General features: G+C 43.8%; 1 protein-coding gene across 3 annotated transcripts in view; it reads left to right on the top strand.

Moving 5' to 3' along the window:
- The window catches only part of mob2a (MOB kinase activator 2a), a 49,795-nt gene that overhangs the window by 5,963 nt on the left and 20,964 nt on the right, over positions 1–22,868 (top strand). Inside the window, exon 1 of one of the 3 annotated variants that reach the window (XM_068313261.1) lies at positions 11,314–11,858. The exons of 1 other annotated variant lie outside the window; for it this stretch is intronic. In XM_068313261.1, coding sequence (XP_068169362.1) covers positions 11,821–11,858 — 38 coding nt within the window. In that variant the 5' untranslated portion in view covers positions 11,314–11,820. Of the gene's footprint in view, positions 1–11,313; positions 11,859–14,964; positions 15,282–22,868 lie in introns of those variants that run through there. One more of the 3 variants, XM_068313262.1, reaches the window with a different exon arrangement.

Here is a 22,868-nt window from a genome sequence, read left to right as displayed (position 1 = left end):
ACACACACACACACACAGAGGACTTAATTGGTTCATCCAGTGGGAAGACCGGACCCCCACAGGCCTGAGAGCAGCTACTGTTCTGTCAGGGAGCATCACAGTCATGGACCGCCGCCTGCTGGAGCTGTCTCAAGATCAGCCAAAATAAAATGAACCCCTGGCAGCAGGATGGAGGATGGTTGCCACCACCCTCAAGGGATGCGTCCACAGTAGTTGACTGTCGAGACTGGTTGCACTCTTTTGGTTTGTTTTACAATAGGACACTACATCTTTTAAATGCATTTAAAAGTACATTATGGGTTTTTCATGGGATTTCTACATAATTAGTTTAAATAATTCGAGGGGCAGCCTTAGTGTTTTGATGTTCATGAGGTGGTTTTACCAAATAAAGTAGCACAGTTGGCTGATGGGTCTCGGTTTTAAGTCAAATGGCTGCGGATGCATTTAAAGTGGATTTAACTTCATTCCAGCTGATGACTATCTGACTACCATCAATCTGCTGTGTGATCAGAGCTGCAGTGTTTCCCGTCACATTCCCATTCACATAAATTATTGCAAAGTGAACTTATGGTGGTGTACTCATCAGTCTCCTCAATGACTAGCTATAAGAGATGAATCGGACCCATGATGAGAGCCGTGAAAAGAAAAGACAAAAATATACATCGATTGGGTCCTAGAGCAAGATAAACTGAAAAAGATAAAGAGGGAACAAAGGGAGAGGCAGCTGATGAAGAGGAGATCAGCAGGAGAATATAGGAAAGAAGAAAAGGAGGGAAATAATAAAGGCTCAAAGGCATTAGGTGAGATATGGAGATAAATGGAAAGGGGTGGCATGGGCCAGAGCGCTTGATTAGAAACAGGAATGGAGTTGGGAGCTGTGTGCAGGTCAGAAAGGACGGAAAAGCCATTTCATTGGGTTCACTCTGATGTCCAATGCCTGATTAGTCAACTTCAAGACCAATGATTGGTATTTATTAACCGATATGCATTTACAGTAAAAAATACAAAATCTTGGTGTTGAAGTCTAGAATAACCGATGATGTAAGTACTAGGTATTATAATCTTTAATTATTATTTTATTAAGGAAATTTTTGAGGTGATTGTTTCTTCTACATTATGTTTACACTGGCGGTAAAATCTGAACTGTATTTCTTGACTAATCTCAGCACCTTGAAATCAAGAGTTTACGGTTCTCATCCTGATCAAACAACTGATATGTGTTAGAGGAGGAAGCCTTGAATATGTTGAATGCTTTCTTCTGCCTTTTTTTTTTAACCACTATGTGGTCGACACCTTTGGGCGAAGCCTCAGCTGAGCTGTGAGCTGCTCGGTCCATGTACAGCTGCTGAGCTGTAACGTTGGCGTAAGCCTGCTAGGTCTGTGGCTAAAGGTAGGCCTCGAGGCTGGTCTGATCTGTAATTGGATTAGAGATCTCGGCGTTGCATCAGGGGAGGATAGTCAGATGTATGAACACATAATTTAAAAGCACAAGCCTCGGGGAACCAAGTTGTCGGTGCTGGAAGCTGCTCTGCTCCTCCTCTTTTTCTCCCTGTAATACTTTCATCTTCTCCTCAGCAGTCTGGTGTTTTTCTTATATTCCCCCTTCAATCTACAACCCACCCCTGTACAGCAGTACGGTGTGCAGTGTATGTGCAATGTAATGCATTTAAGCGTTTGCGTGCATATGGATCAACCTGATGTCATGGTTACCCTCTCCAAATGGGATTACAGGAGTGGAGAGGAGCCCATGGCCGAGACACCCAGCAGCAAAGGTGGTGGAGGTGCAGCGTAAACATCATGGACGTTAACGGAAAGATTACCTGCCTGTTGCACTTGCAGAAAGGACTTAGGAAGCCGCTGTTGACCTTTTCCCTTTTGGGAATTTCCTGTTTAGCTGCTTTTGAAGTAGAAAGTGATGTCATGGGTGGTGTGATTTCTATGTTTACCCCATTTAATTGCATGTTGTGTGTGTTTGACAGGTTTCAACAAGAGGCACAAAACAGAGATGAGACCAAAGATCCACAGTTGATCAGGAAATATATCTGAGAGCATTTTCCCTTCTTGCTCTAATCCAATGGGTTTTTTTCCCCCCTGTGTGTTTACACATGTGTGGCAACACCGTAGAGAATGGGCCTGTTGTCACATCTGATACAAAAATATTTAATTCTCTGTAAATTAATGCTGAAACTCCATCTATGGGATCCTCGTCAAACGGGCATGCCATGTTGGCCTCTAAAATATGGAGTTGTTTATAAAACCGCACGTCGGTCAAACTCGCCATCCGACAGAACCAGGAAATGAAGCCGCGTGAGTGGTGGTGAAAGGGGGCGGAGTCAGAAGAAACCCTGGGTTAGTGAAATAAAACCTGTTCCTGACCAGGTTAGCTTCAGAGAGTGTTTCTGCAGTAAAAAACCCAGAGGTTCAGTTTACCTCTCTTCGTGAAACAGGCCAGGGTTACTGCTCTGACTCTGGGTTGTTACCTCCCTTTGTTAAATTGAAAACCCTGGTTTTCCCTGATTTCAGGGTTAACTTACCAAGGTCTTCCACTAAACCTGCTTTGTGAAACAGACCCAATGTGTGGGTATGGTAGCGGTGATAAATGTAGTGGCAAAACAGTTTCAGATTCAAGAAAGATGGCGACAGTGTTGTCAGCACTGCTGTTATTTGAAAGACAACCCTATTGTGATGGAGGGAGAAGAGGTGGAGGAGGTGAAGCTCTTAGATCAAGGTGTGTCCTTCTTTGAAGGAGTTAATTTCAGCGCACTTGATTCACATCCACACCCAGTAATAATTTTCCTACGATTATACTGAGAGCTTTATAGCAGTAAGTTGAGAAGATTTCTCTATCTGATCAGTCAGAATCAATTCAGCGACGTCTTGGCGTTTTTTCATAAAAAGCAACTGATGGATAGTTTGTTTCAGGGCTACTGAAAACCCTTTTTTTTTACATAAAACATGAAAATGTGTCGACATTTTCAAGACAAAATATTTGTTTTTGCAAGTGCAAGTTGAAAGTATTATAAACTTTGACGTAATGTAGAAACTGTCATTGCATGAAGGTGGCACAGTTTTTTGAATTGCAGCAGCTATTGCTGTTTGCTGAGGAGTCTCCATCTACAGATCTAAAACAGGCTTCTTGGTGGACAGCTTGCTAAACAATAATACTTGAGTTAGAACATGTGTCACAAGTCAGCTCTGTGAGGTGCTTCACATCTAAAAAAGGATGTGGAGGAGTAGGGAGATGTTTTCCATTTGACTTGGAATGAAGGCAAAAGGAAAGTGGAGAGTTAGCCGCTATTCGGGGTCATCTGATTTCCGCTGTTGGGACGGGGTCGCCATATGGGAGCTGCCGACTGGGCCTCCCAGGAGCGACAGAAACACAAGACGAACAACAACAGAGGTTTTGAAAGCTATCCGCACTTAAGACCCTGGATGCTTGGAGGAGTTGGGACGTGGAAACAACGAGCCACTCACTTTGCTGCAGACAAATCCAGGAAGGAAGGAAGCACTTCTCCGTCACGTCGAACTCCATCTGTCAACGATATATTAAGATGGAATGTGAGAGGCAGGCTTTCTGTTTTGTTTTGAACGAGATGTTTGAACACAAAAAAAATAATAGAATTTTTATATTAAAAATTTTGTATTGGGCAGTCACACTACTTACAGAATATTCTTAAAGTATTTAATATCACTAATATTTTTGTGTCCAAAATATATGAAAAGGTAGAAGACGAAGGCACTGGGTGGGAAGTTACTCTTCTGTTTGGGAAACGGGCCATCTACCATTTTCATGTTTTACCTCCAGGTTTGCCTCCCCCTCTTTCTTTCCTGCTACTTGTCTGAACTGAACTCCTATCAGAGGTTCTGTACCTACAGTAGCCGCCTCCCAGTGGAATCCAGAACTGACAGAGTCGTACATCAGATGAGGAGGGGGTGCGTGGGGCAGAGCAGGCTGCTGCAGATTAGAGGTGAGAGGAGTCTACTGCTGATGTATTACCGGCCATTACCTGGTTAAATGAGGCTAATTGAGCCGGCTACCCCAGAGGCTGAGATGGCAGAGATGAGCTCACATGAAGAGCGATAGAGGGAATAGATCTGCTACTCCTGACCTCTGGTCATTTGCGTGCTGTTCCTCTTCTCCCTCTTCACTCCTCTGCCCTGCTGCTTTGTCCTCTTCTTCATTGCTCGGCTCCAACATGTTTCTCATTTTGCATCTGCAAAGAGGCTTCGATTTTGTTATGGTTTTTTGAGACGGAGCCAAAAATGCGTTCTGTGTTGTCAAATTATTATGGAACAAGTGTTTCTAATGGTCACGAGCAGCGCTGTTAAGCTCTCCGTGCAACGCTGCTCTACCATCTTTATATTGTCCAAACACATCTATTTTTAAAAGTGCTGCTGAATGACTTCAGATTTTTTTCTCTAAGGTCTGCTGTATCTCTTAGAGAGGAACGACTGTCCTTTGAGAAACAAAGAAAACGGTCAGTATTGAGGCGACAGCGGTGGAGGAGCCTTATTTCTGTCTTCAGTTTTGACAAAAGCCCACGTATTTCAAAAACATTCCCCAATTAGTAATTGAAGCTTCCTGATTTAAATGTGATTCATGTCAAAGCCCATGACAAAATAAGTTTAATGGGTCTTTAAAACTCAAATTCCTCCCCAGATGTTTAGCAAGGAGTCCTCTTGACCTTCCTGATAGTACTTTAAAAGCCAGGCTTTAACAGGAGGCATGAATAGAAATAGCTGATGTCTATCTCTGACCTAGAACGATGAGCTATATGTACACACACTCCTGGCGGATGGATATCCGCTCCTCGAGCTGTTTCTGTCCCAGGCCGTCAGATGATATGTCATTTCTCATGTCACGCGTTTGCAAAGTGAGAATCGGGAGGAGCGAGAGACGTTCCCCACATCCGTTTCCTTTCATAGAGGAACAGCAGGTCATGGGTTTCGCTCCGCTCTACTGAGTTCATGTGTCGCTCAGGGCCACAAGGAGGAGAGGGAGCAGACGTCCACAACATGCAGACGGGACGTTTCTCCTTCACGCTAAATATGGTTTAACCCTGTATTAATTAAGTGAGGCTTGTTGTCGTCTGAGTCTTCATGAAGGAAGCTAGCAGGTCACAATTCTTAGTTTGACGTCTGTCCTTTGTGGTCTCCATCCTTACTCCTCCTTCATGTTGAGGCGTCACTACGGTCGTCTTCTCTCGCTGCAGGCTTGCTTCTCTGGCAGGCCTGTGTCCACACACACACACACACACCCTTACACACACACGCACACCTGTATCTTTGTTTGTTTACAGGCCTGTGTTTGGCTCGTGTGACCTTTATTCCTTTATCTGCCTCCCTGCCCCGCCTTGTTCTGTAATGCGCTCTCCTTTCCGCCTCATTGTTCTGCTTCTCCGCCAGGCCACTGTATCTGGAACAGGGGCTCGCAGGAAGTCCTCCTCACCCGTTGCTCTGAAGGGGAAAGCAAACAGTGACATGCACAAACACAGGAAGCGCTGCTTTCCTCATGCATGTTTCAGTCTTGCGATCTCTCTCTCGCTCTCTCTTGCTCTCTCGTTCTCTCTCTCTCTCTCTCTCTCGTTCTCTCTCTCGCTCTCGCTCTCTCTTACTAGGAAATGTAAATGAAACATTCACAAAACAGATGTCATCACAATTTATGGTGAATTTTATCTTTTCAATTCTTTCATTTTATGTATTCCAGACATTTGAATGAAAGTGTGAGAAAATTGTGTTTGTGCTTCTTCTCTGAATCTGCTCAGAACTGACCTCGCCATATTACTTCCTCTTGCCTTTATACTGCAGCGAGGCCTTCACTGAAGCTGGGATATTACAGTTATCAATCTGGTGTGCACTCCAAAAGCTGAAAAGTGAGCAACTGCTCAAAGGTGGACGGAGGTCACTGGTCTTCCCAAAGACACACACACACACACACACACACACACACACACACACACACACACACACACACACACACACACACACACACACACACACACACACACACACCAGATGTTACATCATCATTGACAGCTGTTAAGTGCACACTTGAACGCTCTGTTTTCGTGTGTATGTAAGCACACACATGAAGGACGGAACGGTTTCCAGTTTGGTGAAGGGTTCAGGTCTTCCCCAGCACTGCCTCAGAGCTGCAGTTACATGAAGCTGGAAGTCAGGGCAGGATTTTAAAGAACTCTGATGAGATAAGAGATGAAAAATCAAAACATTAAAGGGAACAGCAGTTTGGATCAGCTGTTCACAGCCTCTGGTGATTGGTCAGAGTTTGGTAACGCGGATCAGGACAAGTCGGGGTTTTTTTTTGGTGAACATGACTAAAGCTGTTAAATATTTGATGATAAAGTTACTGACTTTCAGACATTCGGTTGGCATCATTGTGGTTGTTTTTCCATTTGTACCCTGATTTAGAAAATGCTTTGCAGACAAAAGAAGTCAGTATTTCATTCATTCATTTTCTCTAACTGCTTCATCCGCTTGCGCAGGTAGCTGGAGCCTATCTCAGCTTACTAAGGGCGTGAGGCAGGGGAAACTCTGGGCGCGAGTGCCAGTGCACCATGGAGCCACACACACACAAACACAAATGCACACACTCACACACCACAGGCAGTTTGGAACGGCCAATTAACCTGGAGCCGGAGAACCTGGAGAGAACCCACGCAGACACGGGGAGAACATGCAAACTCCATACAGAGCGGGACTCCAACCCGGAACCTCCTTGCTGTGCAGCGACAATGCTACCCACTGTGCCGCCCTAAAGCATTTCACTTGAAGAATAATAAAACTAATTCAAGTATTGCACCGTATCTATAAATACTCCTCAGATATCCATCTTTGTCGCTGGTCCTCTGGAGGTCAATTCTTTGTTCCAAATTTGTGATTAAAAATGAAAAAGACATTCATCGTTTTTTGAATGTCCTTGAACGTAACATCCTGAATTTGGAACAATTGTGTAGAATTTAGAATGGAAAGCATCATAATAAATTAATACAACGTTAATTAATACAGCATTCAAAATGTCAAAATGCAGAACATGCGTTTGAAATGTGTGTAGCATATCCAGAACGTCGAGAAAGAATTGATGACTTTCTGTCCACAGAATTTTGATCTGACGTGTTTTGACCACAAGAGGGCAGCACGTCCACTTCATAGGCCTGAAATCGAAGCGCTGTGTTGTGTATGAGACAGGAGGAATGTAGATGGAGGAAGAACGAAGGGGAGGAGAGAAGATGATACAATTAGCCTGAAATTTGATCTTGTTGCATAATGATAGTTTTAAGGCCTTCCCACTGTACACTGGGCTCTGTTGCTCTATGCAGTCCAGTAGCACACAGTCATCAAACCAGTGATACCAGTCGAAAGCCAGCCAGAGGTGCACTCTTCTTTCAGGGGTTTTTGTTCCTAGTGCAGGTTAGGGTGTAATTATTCTCAACAAACCAGGTTTGAAATTTTGAAAACTTAAATCATAGTTAATCGTTGCGTGCTGGGGTGTCATTCAGTCTTCCTCTTCTTTCATGACACTCAGTCTTTCTCTAGGATACTTTTTTACAATCCAGTCACTTTTAAAATATTTTCTTGCAATTCTGCATTTTCCCCCACAAATACTTCTGCAAGAAAAAGCAGGTGACTCGTCCTTGTGGTTTTGTTACCGCCAAAGGTCATTCTTGTCTTCCTCCGTCATTCATGCAGAAACATCATGTCACTCGGGCATCATTGCTGTCTTCCCTCTAATTCCTTGTCTTTGCCTGGTCTCCTATCCTCATGGGCCCCCTTCAGTCTCTGCTGTAAAGAGTCTCCTCATGATGAGGACATCTTTTACTTTGTCTCTGCCTGAATTTTTTCATGCTAACAGCAGGTGGCACCAAAGTTCAGCCGTCCCGACCACTTAACGTATCGGCGCCTCTCCTTGCTTTAGTATCTTGGCCTCTAAAGAAAACAGTGTTCCCAGCAGTCAAGAGTTCAAACAATCATAATAAATTGAAAAGAAATTTCACAGCATCCAAAACCCAGATTTTTCTACTTTTAGCATTAAAATCCAAATAGTGCTTCTGCCAATATAATATAGAGAATAAAAGAATGATGAGAAATAATTTACCATTTTATTTAGTATATTCTCCTCCTGCACTATATGGAAAGTGTTATTTCTCTGTCTGCAGATACTTCTTTCTGGGTATCATTTTAAATTCATTTAATTAATTTTAAATGAAATTGGGTTAACTCACTAATCATGCAACAATAAAGCCTTTTTTCAGTTTTGATATCTGAGCCTTTTTGTCCTCCTGCTTGTCTGTTTTGATAGTGGAGTTTTTGGTCTGGAGCTTAATTTTAAAATTTTCATGCATTTGTAGATTCACTTAAAACACCAGCTGGAGGGGTGCCTTTTGCTATTTAGAAATTAGTTTTTTGTTTTTCTTTTAATTTCTGCATGTATGTGGAAGCACATTATGTTATGGAGTTCCCCACTGTGGGACTAGTAATGGGCTATCTTATCTTAAATTTTTAAGAAGTTTCATTTACAATTATAGAACGGCAAGAAAACCAGAAAATATTCACATCTGAAACTAGTAAAAAAAAAAAAAAGCCAAAATGATCACTGATGTTCAATTGATTGAAAAGAATTATTATTTTAGTTCCAAAAGGAACCCAGCCTCTTCACTGATGACTGGCCGGATTGTGGTGGCAAACAGAGAATTCAAAAAATGCAGCGCTTCTTTTGCAGGTAAGACGATTTTTCAATTTTGGAACTGAGCTGCACATTCTCAGGATGCCTGACCAGCGATCAGCACATAGATAGGATCTCATTTCATTTCCTAGTATTTAAATTGAAACCAAGAAAGCCTAGATTTTTAAAGATAGCACTGATTGGGTAGAATATCCAGACATAACATTTGTCGTTGGGTGCGTCAAAAAGACATTTCAGAAAGTACCAAAATGACATTTTGCACATTTTTACACCGTGAACTCCCATCAGCTCCAGCATACTGGGAGACCAGTATCAGACTGTGTTTTAAGGCTCAGATTCGTGGTGATAAGTGAACTGACAGAAACAAGCAACAGAAGCCTATAGGACAGTTGAGAAAGTAGGCTCAGCTAATGAAATAAACACATCTATACATTAAAAGGGCGCTAGAATCGTGTCCCGTCCATAAAGGCCAGCCTATGTGTGAACGACTTACTGACCGGCTGCTGGCGCCTGCCTGGTCGTATATATAGGCCCTTTCATGCTGCTGTCGCTGGCCTGAGCCCAGCACACATACACACACTGTGCTCAGTGTGTGTTTGTTTGTGTGTGCTGAAACACACTTTAGGGTGTGTGAGGCAGAGACACTTCTCTCTTGGTACTTGGCAGGAAGACCCCATGTATATTAATGTATGCACTCAAGCTCCTGGAGCCTGTGTGTGTGTGTGTGTGTCCGTCCGTCCGTCCGTCCGTCCAACACTGTTTGACTGTGTAGTTCCAGAAAGTGTGTGCAGGAGTAGAAAGGTCAAGATGGTAACTGTCTTCTGGAAGCTTCGCTGATGATGAGGCAAATGAAGAGTGTGTGTCTGTTTTGTTTTCTCCTGGATATCAAAGATTGAGAGAAAACCTGCAAATCCCTCCTCTGAGAAGGAGAAGACACACACACACACACACACACACACACACACACATTGACTGGCATCTTTGATGCTATAAGTATGCTTGGGCATGCACTTAAGTTCACATCATTCTTACGCAACATGTACCAGGAAGAGCACGACGGGGAGGGCTGGAGCTGGATGGGCTGAAGGAAGGCAGACGAAGGTGCCAGAAAAGGGGGCTCATGGTGTGAGAGAGGGGCGATGGAGCAAACTTGAATGGAACTGCAAAAGAGTGGAGAAAGCTGAAATGAGCTTAACGAAGGCGCTTCAAAAGGAGCAATAAAATCGAGGGGCGTTTAAGATGCAGGTGATGACTAAGCGCAGGGAGGAGGAATGGCTGAGACGGAGTGGAATAAGAAAAGAAAGGAGACAGATTTCTTAACTGCACCAATAAATCTGGGGCTGGTTGGATTCTCACCCTCTTTTCTTTCCACTCTTCTCCCTTCTTTGAGTCTTCTTCTCTGTTGCGTATCATTCATAGTTGTGCATGTTGTAGACATTCTCTTCCTCCTGCCTCGCTTAAGTATGAAGAACAAGAGTCCATGCTGTTCAAAGAGAACGAGCAATGGTGGCAGCAGAGCAGCCGGTCAGCACTTCTGGTGCCAGGCTGCTCTTACTGTAATAAACTAGCTCAGAAGCATTGGAAGCAATGATGAGTGCTTTTGTGGCAGCAGCAGAAACACACACACACACACACACACACACACACACACACACACACACACACACACACACTATACCGCACTCCTGTGATGTAATGCTGAAAAAAACCTGCTCTTAAACTCATTTAGTATTTCTCTCTGCTTCAGCCACACTAGAGCTCTACGGTCAAAAGTTAATGAGGGTTGTTTGAATATCAGACATTTTTAAGTGAATATGGTGCTTGGGATGTGTGTATGTCTGCTCCTTCATGAGCTGGACCTGTGCTTTAATATACTGTACCTCCATCATTATAAGCTAGAGAGACAATTTAGGAATCAAATCTTTGGATGAAACTTTTTTTTCCTAATCGATTCAAGTCCTGGTGATAAATGCTCCTCTGGGGGTTGACTTGACAAATCGAAGCTACTAAAACACATAACCATAGACATCAGCCTGGATTTGAAGCTCCTTTTTTTGGCACGTCTTCCTCCCCTTTAGGGAAGCTTCCACATTTGACTGTAAGCAACGCACATCTGCTCTTTCAATTTCTTCCTTCCATGTGGTGTTACCATGTGCTTAACTTATTAACTCTGTCTTTTCACCTATCCAACTCCAACTTTTTGCCTCTCTAACCCCGCAGACAGAGAGAGCTGGGCTGCAGGGGACGGCGCTTCAGTATGGGAGGTTCCCTGTAGATCTTTGGGACAATGTCCAGTTTTCAACACCACAACTTTGTCAATCATTTAGGGAGTAGAATTTAATTTTTAAAGAATATGTACCAGCTTCCTGTATAATGAAAAGTCAAGTCTACATGTCCATTACAGAATGAATGTCTCCTGACTCCTTCCTATTCTTAGTCAGGACTCTTTTCTACCCTCCAGGCGTTGACGTGCGCTGCGTGGAAGTGGATGAGTCTGGTTAGTGTTCTGCGTGGAGGGAGAGTTTCTATAGCAGCTCCTCCGATGGGAACCGCATTTGAAACACGAGAAGCTCCCCGGGACCCTGAGTGGGGAAGGAGGCAGGCTCTGGAAACGTGTTTTCCTGAAGGGATGGCGGCGTGCTGACGTCTGCTTTATGTTTTATCGCATGAAGGCGTCGCTTTATGTCGGAACAGGACGGGACGTTCGATGTGGACCCGCTGGACGAAAATCTTGGTGTTTATTTTGCGCGTAGTTTTGCGTGACAACCTTTCCACCCGACTCCGTGTTATACTAGCGCATATGCTCCAGCTTCCATCCTCCGGACCGGACCGGGAGGTCTTTTTGTTCTGATCGAATTGTCTGCAGTCTGTGGACGCGTTAACCCTTCTCCACGGACACTAACCCCCGAGGAGGAGGTGGGTGGAGTACCAGAGGAGGAGGGAAGAATCGAATGGAACGAAAGGTGTTGGGATAGTGAGAGAGAGGAGAGTATTGTTCCGTTGTCGCTGCAGCAGAGAGAACAGAGAGGGAGAGACTGGCGTTCGTTTCTTTCCGGTTGAGACAGAAAACCGAAACGCCGTCAATTCTGGATTTCTTTATCCGCTTCCTGACGTCCAGGATGAGGTTTAAAAGGAACGGTTCCTATACCCTCAATAGGTAAGACACTGTGATGTGCGCCGCAGTAACGAGGGGTGGGGGGGGTGCTAAAGTTATTTGGTGGAGACCCTGTTGTCGTTTTTTTTTTTTTTGGGGGGGGGGGGGTACCTCAAGACTTAAATGTCCTTCAGTAATAATAATAATAATAATAATGATCCATCTTTTAAGGATCCCTGTAGGGAAATAACTTTTTTATGCTCTCTTTCTAGTTCTTGACTGTAATGTTCTTCAGATTTGGGTTATTTCTGATGGTTATTTCTGGTGTGAATTATTTTGCATCCATATGAAACATCACTGTTTGATGCAGGCTTTGTGTGTGTTTATGTGTGTGTGAACACAACAGTCAGTTTTTCTTCTGTTTTTTTTAAAATTATTATTATTATTATTTAGTGGCCCCTAATTGGGGCACATATCTTCTTGGTGGTCATGTGACACATGTCCACCAGTCGTTGCAGACACTTGCTGTCTTGGAGGACAGATGTATTTTTATTGGAGCTAACACTGAGCAAAATCAAAATCTTAAAGGATAGTTTTTAAAGTGAACGCAGCCCAGGTGGCTCCTCATTGGATGTGTGTGTGAATGGGTGAACACTGGTGTGTGTTGGAAAGCTCTTTAAGTTATTGAAGGCTTTAGAGAAACACTGTAGTTAAAGTCCATCAATGCTACAAACTGATAAGTAATCTCTAATAAACTTAAAAATGTAAGTATTTAAAATATACAGTACCTTCCTCTATTTCTAACAAGTAAAATACCCCCACTCTTGGCATTTTGTCAATATATATTGTTTATTTCAGGGGTGTCTTGAGTTCACCAGTATGACAGCCCCTCGTTGGCTCAGAGAGGTCGGATTGAGATAAACTGGTTTGTCCTGCTTGCAGGGAACTGGCTTTTGTTTCCTGTGTTGCATTTAGGAAAAAGCAAAATAATCTATTCCCTTCTCCAGCCCTCTGGGTCCTTTATCTCCTCTCTCCTCCTTCACATAAAACCCCCTCTCGTCACCCCATCACCTAGCAACTTTCTATGGGTTTAGTTGTGAGGATGATGTCAGCCTCTTACCACTCTCACCCACTTCCCCTTGACTGGATTGGAATGACCTCTATTGATATCCTGGTGTTACTAAACCCGGTCACGAGCCGGGTCTTTCTTCTGTTTAGTGGTTCAGCCTTTCTCCCCCATATTGTGTCGCCTCTCCAAGTCTGATTATAAGAAAACTTCTCTTTGTCCTTCCTTCTTCCACAGCTTTTTCCCAAATTAAGGTATAGCGGATGTCTTGCTTTTGTTTTTGTCTTGACTGCACTATTAGGTCCAAATTTTTGAGGAAGCAGGCGCACAAGCTCACAAAGGAAACTCACACGAACCTATTGAAAAAGTGACAGTTAATGTAACGTCAGTTTCACTTCTCACACATTTCCTCAGGCACTCCCTTTCCTCTTTGCCTTCCATTGTGGCGTCTGGTCTTCTGTGTTAGTGGATGCACACAAAACCCACATCCTGACTCTTGTGTACCAACACAAAAGGCAGCTGATGAGGGCCAAACACACTTTCATGACACAGCAGAAAAAAATTTGAGGACACTGTGAATTGTCTTCTAAATCTTCATCCTTGCCTTTTTGTTTTAGCAAGGAAACTGTGTGTGAATGTCACCCTTTGTTGTCATTGTGCGATCAGTGGTGATAATGGGTGTTCACTCTAGAGTACTTCATTTGACATCTATACGTTGATACTTTGAAGGTGGTAGATTCTGATAGCCATTCGTAGCTCTGTCACAAATGTACATCTGTGTACACACGTGAAAAGGAGGAGGCAGTTTAACAATGAAAGAGGCTGACTGGATTTGGCTCCTTTGACAGCCCTTTGTAGAGGAGGCGGTGGCGGCGCTGGAGGAGGGAGGGATGACGTCAAGACTTGTAAAAATGCATCGCCTTGCTGCTGTATTTCGTCTTAGTTGTCCCTTGTCCCAGAGAGAACTGAGTGGAAAGAAGCAGCAGAGGGACGTTCAGTGTCTGGGGTTTGTGTGCAGCTGGGTTTTATTTGTACTACCTCTGGGTACTGTTATAATCCATCCAACTGTTCAGGAGCTTTGATAAGCTGATAGGAGAACAGGATCGTAACATCTACCCCCCCTCCATTCGTGGTTGATGTTATCTTACTGCAGTCTACTGAAGGTGACTGTCCCCTCTGCCTCTGTCTTGTCTTTTCTCTTAACTGCACTCATTTGTTTGTGAGCTGTGTCGTCCTGTTTGACATTGAGCGTCGTCATTCAGCGGTGTCGTCTCTTTTCCACGCTGTTGGTGTTTCCAGCATGAAGTGTCGGTCGAGTCCGCATCGCTGACTGCAGTGTTCGATCACAGCATCACTGCAGTCCTGTTGCGTGCCTCTGCCTGTGTGTTGATTTGTGGAGAAGGAAGAGGTGAAGGAAATGGGTTTTTATTATCTGACAGTACATGAGAGAGAAAACGATGTCCCATAAGTCACTCTTTCACCTTGTTGTCCCAGAACGCCACAGAAGCTCTCTGCAGTGATTGGCTCACTTCTTGAGGGCTTGCCTCTATGTTAGGCCCTCCCATTATGCACTGCTGCATTGTTTGTGTGAATGAAGAGTCAGGGTGCACATGGTCTTCTGAGTGATTATTAAGCCTTGGGTGCTGCCTTGGTGTTGATCTAAGCTTTGACAGTTAGCCACCGGCTGTTGGAACCTGTAACGGATCACCTCATGTGCAAAGCCTTCCAGGTGCAACACAGAATGTTCCATCTGAAGATGAGACGTTTTGTTCTTCAGGGTTTCTACCTCACAAAGATCCCCCCCCCCCTCTCTGTCTCACACACACACACACACACACACACACACACACACACACACACACACACACACACACGCTGTTATCTCTGTGTATGTCTGTCCATCTTCCTCCCCCGCAGTCCAACCTGTGCTGCCCAGCAGTCAGCAGTTTGTTTATGGGACCTTGTTTGCCAAGCTAATCTTCCCGCCTTTCAAGTGGGAGCCTGCACACCAGTGAGGGAGAGAGAGAGGGAGAGCAGGGGGGAGAGAGGGAGAGAGAGGGCGTGAAGTATACTGAAAGTGAGGCAGGCAGTGCGGTAGTTAGAAAGGAGAGAGAAAGGCAGCATGCTCAGAGAAGTGTGTCTAGCTTTTTATCTGAAAGCGTACATTTCTGTCTGTCGCTCATACTGCATGCACCAGTCCGTCTGTCTGTCTTCCACGACCCATCCAGAGGCTCTCACAGCAGCTGCATGATTGCACAGGTGCTATGCTGCCGGAGCCGCCGCACCTGTAGCTGGATTGGTGAGAAAGGAGAAAAGGCGGTGAGGTGAAAGAGAGGAAGGGTGAGAGCTTTGTCACCCTGACTTTGCTTCACTACCGACCGGATGGGGGTTCTGGTGTGCTGCGACTGCTTCTTCTATCGGTAGTTAACTAAGTCATCTGTTTGTCTTTCTGTTGTCTTAAATACTGTGAATTGTTGTTGTTTTCTTTTTGTCCTCATTTAACTTCCATTTTTATTACCGTCTCCGTCTGGTCCGTCTGCCAACTCCTTTCCGTTCGCCATCTCTATGATGCTGCTGCGGTTTTGGAGGAGACTTTTAAGGACAGTGCTGCTGTCCCTGGCAGAGATACTGCTTTAGTCAGATGCACAGTGTACTCACTGCTTATGGGAGGGGAGGAGGATGGAGGAGAGAGTTCGAGCGATGGCACACAGCCAGTTTTAAAAGCTGACCAGAGAAGTCAGAAAGTCAGACGACGCTGCTAACAGGGTTCGCTAGGAAGTTAGTTAGCTGTATCTAAAATCATCTGGTCAGTCAGAAGTGCCAACCTTTTCCTCTCATCCTCCAGTTTGACCTTGTGACTGTACAACAATGTTTCTTTGGACACTGTGTTCCTTTTCAATGGGTTAGGAAAGTTTGAGTTTTTGCTGCATGCAGGGCATGTCAGGATAGGCTTTGCTTGCTTGTCTGGTTTGGCTCCCCTATGTTCCCTACTAATGTCCTGTACCTGAAGCAGCAATTTTGTGCTTTCAATTAAAAAATCCGATCAACTTACTGGCACTCGTATATTTGAGTGTTTTGCTTGAGAGAACGAGTAAATGATTTACAGTTGGAGCAGAAAAGATCCAGTTCCCCTCTCTTGTGGTTGTGGGCTTAGCCAGTCTGCCGTAACTGCTGCATAAAGTCTAAATATAACTGGTTCTCTGAGGAGCATTTAGATGGTGAGTGTAAAATTGTAGCTTTAACACAGACACACACATCACAGCTGGATTAGTTTAGGAGTCGCTGTGATTCAGAACTTTGTTTCACTTCACTACTACTGTTTGCTTGAATTAGAAGCCTGTCGGTTGTGTGTGTTTTTTTGTCAGGTATTCGTGTGTTATAGTATTTTGGTTAAATACACATGAAACCTATGAAGGCAGGGTCTGTCTCCAGAGAACTTACGTTCTTCCCTCCCTCGTCATGATCAAGGCAGGGGTGGGATCGGATGTATTGCTGATGTCCCAGGCGCTCATTAAGCCAAAATGGGCATCCGTCATGTCTATTTTTAGCCTTTCCTCCCCCTGGCCTCTACGTGGTGATGTTATATGGCGTGTTTGATATGTGTTTTTGGAGGCACACCCATCCAAACAGGTCCCCGTTGGCCTTGGCCAGGTCCGGTCCTAGTTTCCATGGACTGCAGTGTTTCAGCCTTCAACAGCATCGTTGTCTAGTAGTTAATCTGGAACGCTGTTGAACAGTACCAAGTCTGATATTGGCCATCGTGTTTTAAAGAGGCTGACCAGCGGTGGATGACTTGCCACTAGCATTTGAAAAAAGGTAATGGAGAGCGTGTTAGTAGCTCCTTGTCTACTAGGATGAGGGGAGCCCCTGTTTCCTTGAATCCCTTGAGTCAAATTTTTGTCTATTAAAAGTGCTGCAAAAATTTGCCATTTAAAATGTAAGAATAACTCCATGAACTACGTCTACAACTTCCTTAGTTTTTCTGCCCCCTGTGGTGTTTTATTGTTTGTTTGCAGATACCTTCACAACTATATCAACAACATTGTGTTTTAGTTTGGGTGTGTGTTGTCTCTCCTGATAGGTTTGTAGATTTCTAACTTGTGAGATGTGGGACAGTACTTGTCATCGTTGCGTCATCGTTCGGTGTGTTATGTTTGCAGACCATACGGTATTCCATGTGTCTCCCATTAGGCTGTCTTTGGCAACCTCCACTACTTCCATAGAGCTGAGACGGTCAGCTCAACAAGGACACCATTCTTTACCAACAAACCACACACTCCTTCCCCTCAGCCCAACAGACTCCCATCTTGTGTGTTTGCCTGTCACTCACATTGGACTGAAATGCGTCAAGCTGGAAAATACCAAGTCTAGCCAAAGAGGCAGCCTGGTCTATAGGAATTACAGCATATTTACTGTATTAATGGTATAATTTTTGTGGCAGAAAACTACTGAGATAATCAACTACACACAAACATGTTATAAAAAGCTAATGCTAGAAAAGGATCCACATTTTGGTTTGGTTCTGACCACTCAGAATAAAGATATACCTTCTTTTCTGACTACAGGAAAGTCTTCTTCTTTTCCCTGCAAGTCTTTTACCTGCAAGCAAAGCTGATCTAATTTGATTTATGCTTAATCCTGTCATGACATGTCTTTCACTTTACTTGTGTGGAGAAATGCTGATTGATCACTGGAGAGGTCGGTCAGTGCTTGGGCGCCTCACTTCACCTGCCCTCCAGTCCCTCCAGAGGGCAGACCTCTCGCACATGGTCAGTTGCATAACAGAGACAGTGTGTGTTTTTGCAGGAGGAGTTCAGGCCTGCTGGCTCAGGAGAAGGAGAAAGTGATTGCCTTGCACTAACCTCACCTCCTCAATTAGATCCAGCCAGTCAGCACACATTCAATGATGCATGCACTTAATGTTAAAGGCCCCATTCATTCCTCCAGTTTTTTTCCTACTTTAAACAATATAATTCACAGAATAGAACCAGATCATACTCAGTAACACTAAACACATATAAAGGAAGTTGTTAATACTGTAAAAAACATGCTTAAAGTGCAGCAGACTGGAGTAGAAGTGGTGACAGCGGGTAACCTGTAGCCATGGAGAAGCTGCTGAGAAGCTTCTGCTGGCCAAATTGGCAACTACTGAATAATGACATTACTTTGTTTGGCTGAGCTTGCAGGCTGTTCAGGTGGCAGGAAAGGAGTTAGACAGAACTCAGACAGCGAAACTACAGGCCTGATGGCTATGCGCACGTGTGTGTGTGTGTGTGTGTGTGTGTGTGTGTGTGTGTGTGTGTGTGTGTTGTATATTTATTGTGGCAAACTCGCTGGTGGTGGTAGGGGTTGGTGCAACAGCCCATGCCTTCTCTGTGCTGCCCCAAGAACAAGAGGCCCATTTGAAGGGAAACAGGAAGTGCTTGGGCGCCTCACTTCCTGTTTATGGAGTTTGTCCCGAGAGTGAGACAAACTGCTGCCTAATTGAATGAAGAAGGTGGGGGTGAAAAGGTGACTTTCTTTATTTGCTCCTCATCTGAAATCAAATCACACACACACACACACACACACACACACACACACACACACACACACACACACACACACACACACACACACACACACACACACACACACACTTGGCCGCATAGCTTTGCGACTTCTGTCTGCTACAGTGCAGTGCCCCCTCATTACTTCCAATTATCTCCTATCTGATAGGGCCTCATTTCCAGAAATAGACCAGAGTGGAGGACTGGGGAAAAAAAGATGAGAACATTTTTTTATAAAGCTCCTGAAAATACAGTCTAATAAAAAAGTATTTCACACCATAAACGCGCAGCAGGATCCCACCTGTCCAACGGTCAGATTCCTGCGCTCTCTCTGACATTTGATAGGGTCACTTACAGAAGTCAGAGGCTGCATACTAAACAAAGGATAACACCTTTTTTGCATCACTGGAGCTCCTCTGATTCCTGTGGTGCACTTCAGTTGCAGGTTTTTTTCTGTCCAACTTTTGTGTTGCAGATGGATGTGCACACTGTACACTGCACAAACAGCCCCACCCCATACCTCTCTAGGGGAGATGATGTCACTGCATAAGCTCGTCTTCCCAGGTGAAAGCCAGTTACTCCTCTAACTCCAGGCAATCAAAGGCTTGTTTACACCTGAATCCCCTGGAGGACACACACACACACACACACACACACACACACACACACACACACACACACACACACACACACAAACACGTTCATCTGTGTTGTGTCACAAGTTGCTGATCAGATTATATTATTCTCACCACGGCTTGATTTTAAAGTTGGACGTGAGATGTGTGTGTGAATGTGTTTTCAGCGCTTCCAGGACATCTATTGATTTGACCTCCCTTTTTTTTCCTTTTCCATCAGTCACGATTTTATTTTGCAAATCCTGTCTCTGTCCACGTCTCCGTCCTGTCTCCTTGTTATTTGATGCTTCACCTGTAGCATGTACCAGTGAGGTCAGTCTGTGAGTTCACATAGAAGGGTGGGGCCATGTGGTTGCGCTGTCATCTGAGCAATGCCTTCAAGGTATGAAATGTGTGGCTTTGTCCTGGAATACCTCACAACTCCATTCTCTTTCTTCTCCTGCCAGACACACACACATCACACACGTAGGAGTTGACATCCTGCATGATCTGGAGTCACAGATAATAGGTGGACAAACAGGAGCTTGGGCGTGACATGTCTTTTCAAATAAAGTTCTTTTCTTTGTTCTGGGGTTTATGGAGGGATTGCATTCACAACTTGTTGTTGTTGAGCTTCTTTTCAAGCTGTGGTGTTGTTGTTGTCTTGGGCGGATGTCCATTAGAGGTGCGTGTCGGTGGTGAATTCTCTCTTAGAGAATCCCAACTGGGCAGGAGAGGGAGACACTCTCACGTGGACCTCTAAGCTGATTAGAGGTTAAAATCCACACAGAGATGTTCAAAGGAACGTCTTCTAGGGATCACATGACTCCCTCACATTTTCCACCATTTTGTCTTTTGGTCGGTTGAATCTGTTGGCCTCCATCAGTTCTCTGCTTCTCTTCACAGCTCAGTCTTGGGTGGGGTCGTTTCCTCCCCCTGCATCTGCTCCCAATGTTAATCAACCTCACACAGTAGGCCACAGCTTCCTCTCTTATCAGATGGTGGCAAGATCTTGTCTAGTCATCAGGGAAATGTTTTGGGGTTTTTTTCTTCTTTCTATTCTCCCTGACACATAAGGCAGCAGTAAATATCTATCTATCACTATCTACCTTGTTCTTTCAATAGCAGGATGATTTTGATATTTATTTCTAGGAGAATACTAAAATAAAAGTCTATTCATAGGAATAGGCACCTGATGTGCTCTAGAAGGTTCTTGTTCTCTCAGAGATGACTTTTTTTTTCAAAGTCTGAATCAAGGTTATGATGTTCATTTAGTTTCTGCTGCTCTGTTGCTGTCATAAAATTTTAGTTTTAATTTTCATTTGTAATTTTCTGACAGATCTCAAAAAAATATTACTTTGCAGGAACAGGAATACTTGAAATTTGTAATGTTTGGAACTTTTCAAATTTTTAGACTGGAGTCAAGAGTTTTGTTCATTTATAAAAAGAAATTCTATGTAGTATTTTTTTAAATAATTGAAATGGCCATGAGAATACAGAAGCCAGATATCCTCAAAGTAAAAAGTAGAGCTGTGTAATGGCGTTGGTCATTAGTTTCATGTGAGTTTTAAGTCTGTTCAGCTCGTTCTCTGTTCACAGGGTTGAAGAGCAAACAGGACATTGGCTTTGGACAAATAACCAGTCAGACTCCAAAGTTATTTGCTCACATGCCAGACAGTCTTATGTCTTGTTATAACTGCTGATGTAGGAAATGGAGACCTTCCCCCCAGGGACATCAATCCCCAAACTTTTGCCTTTCATCTTTCACCTGCATCTGTTATCCTTTGAACCACGTTCGTGCAGGCATGCGGCATGAGTTATGTAACATACCAAGAAACAACCTGCTGTGTGTCAAGAGATGGATCCTCTTTGCCTGTCTTTAAATCATTAACTTCATGACTGGGGTAGTTACATGGCGATGCTGTCTCCACTTCTCTTGTCAAGGTTCTCAGAATTCTTCTCACGGTACATTTCATTAACGGCTCCGCTCGAGTCAGACAGCGATGTGGAATTTGACACACTCACTCAAGCAGACATAAACTTTGTCTGCTGAACATTAATTAGCCTGGCATTTGTTTGCAAGGTCAATAATTACTTAACAAAAGTAACATTCTCTATGTCTAAGTCTGTGTTTCCTGAGAAGAGCAGTAAACACAACATGCATCCACATTCCCTTGAAAACACAGGGAATCTGTCACGGATGTACCCCCCTCTGAGGCAAATGAAGTGGATGAGGGCTGCCATGCACAGCCTTGGACCTGTACACAAGAAGCTACACAAAACTGTGTCCATGAACTCGTACAACCCCATTTTATCTCTGCAGCATTTGCTTTAAAGACTCACCCAACAGCCCCTACGACAGTGCTGCCTTTGTTTGCTTTGGGCCTGTATTTTAACAGATGTTGCAGTTTAACTTAATAGTAGTAGAATACAAATTTGAGCTCTTTTTAGCTACACTTTTCAACTCTTCTGCTGCTTTAACTACAAGCAGAAAACAGGCCCGGTAGAGATTTACGCTGCTTTCTATCAAAAGTTGTGACAGACTATAGTTTTTATAATTACTCGATTCTTTTTTTCAGTAAGTGATATGAGAGACATTGTTGCATGATATTACATGAATTATCTTTGTGCAGACAAAATATTTTTTGGCGTAACTTTCCCTGTGTTTCTTTACAAAAGAGCCATTTACAGCTTGCTAGTTCCTTACATAGTTCCACAGTAAGACTGTTCCGTTCCTCGCTGACTACTTCCAACCCCTTAAGTCAGGACTTGGGTTCAGCTTAGGGATATGGAGCTGATTCGTGTGCATATATGTTGGTGGACTATGATTAATACAGGGAATTTTACATGATCGTCCTAGAATAGATCTCGCACATATTTTTAGAAATGGATATCAATGCTGGGATTGCTCTGTAGTTTTGTTGTTCTTTTACTTTTTTTCTTCTTTTTTTTTTTAGGAACATTTAAAAGAAAACTCTGTTCTCATTAAGCCCCATGGAGGGTGAGCGCACGCATGCACGCACACACACACACACACACACACACACACACACACGCACACACTCCCTGTGTAAATACGGGCGGTACCCCAATTCCTTTTCCCTCCACGTCCTTTTCATTTCCTTTTCTATTTGTGTATTCCATGATGGTCTCTCTCCCTTATCCAGCCAACTCCACTTTAGTCTATACATACACACACTCGCCCAAACACACATACACATACACTCACACATAGACTGCCTCTTGTCCTCCTCAGCAAACACGATCTTATGTACAGCTCTCTTCACAGCTCTTTCACGTCAAAAACTCCTTATTCCTGCCTTAATATCTCAGTCAGTGGTTTCACCTCCATCCTGCCTTTGTGTTTTTATGGATATTTTCATTTTAACACTGCGCTATCTCATGGTCATGGTATTGCTAAACTACACCAGTAGTGGAAAGTAATTCATTAAGTTTTACAGGTGTCAAGGCATGTTGCAATCTCTAGGGTCAGCGTAGCTCTGTTTCACTTTCACTAAGTGTCTCACACATCCAGGACACACACATCATCCACACCCTTCTAATAAAAGTTTGGAATGGAAAAGTGAAATGGAAAACTCGAGTTGTGAGGTTGTGTAATTTTCTGACGTTGCCTGGAGTGATGGCTCTTTTCCGAGAAGAAAGACTGTTCACAGCAGTGTAGTCTTCTCCAAGTTTTTAATACTTTTTTTGTGTGATTCATCAGTCAAGTCGCTTCTCTACAGGATTCAGTAGGTTTTGTATTTAATGTCTCTTGCCTGCTTTTAAAGCTGTACATATCTGCATCTTTTACCAGCAGGGGGTAGTGTTGCTCTTGCAGCTCAGG

The sequence above is a fragment of the Antennarius striatus genome, chromosome 4, assembly GCF_040054535.1.
Source record: "Antennarius striatus isolate MH-2024 chromosome 4, ASM4005453v1, whole genome shotgun sequence".
NCBI lineage: Eukaryota > Metazoa > Chordata > Actinopteri > Lophiiformes > Antennariidae > Antennarius > Antennarius striatus.
The sequence above is the reverse complement of the archived record's forward strand: the minus strand, read 5'-3'. Positions and strand labels throughout refer to the sequence as shown.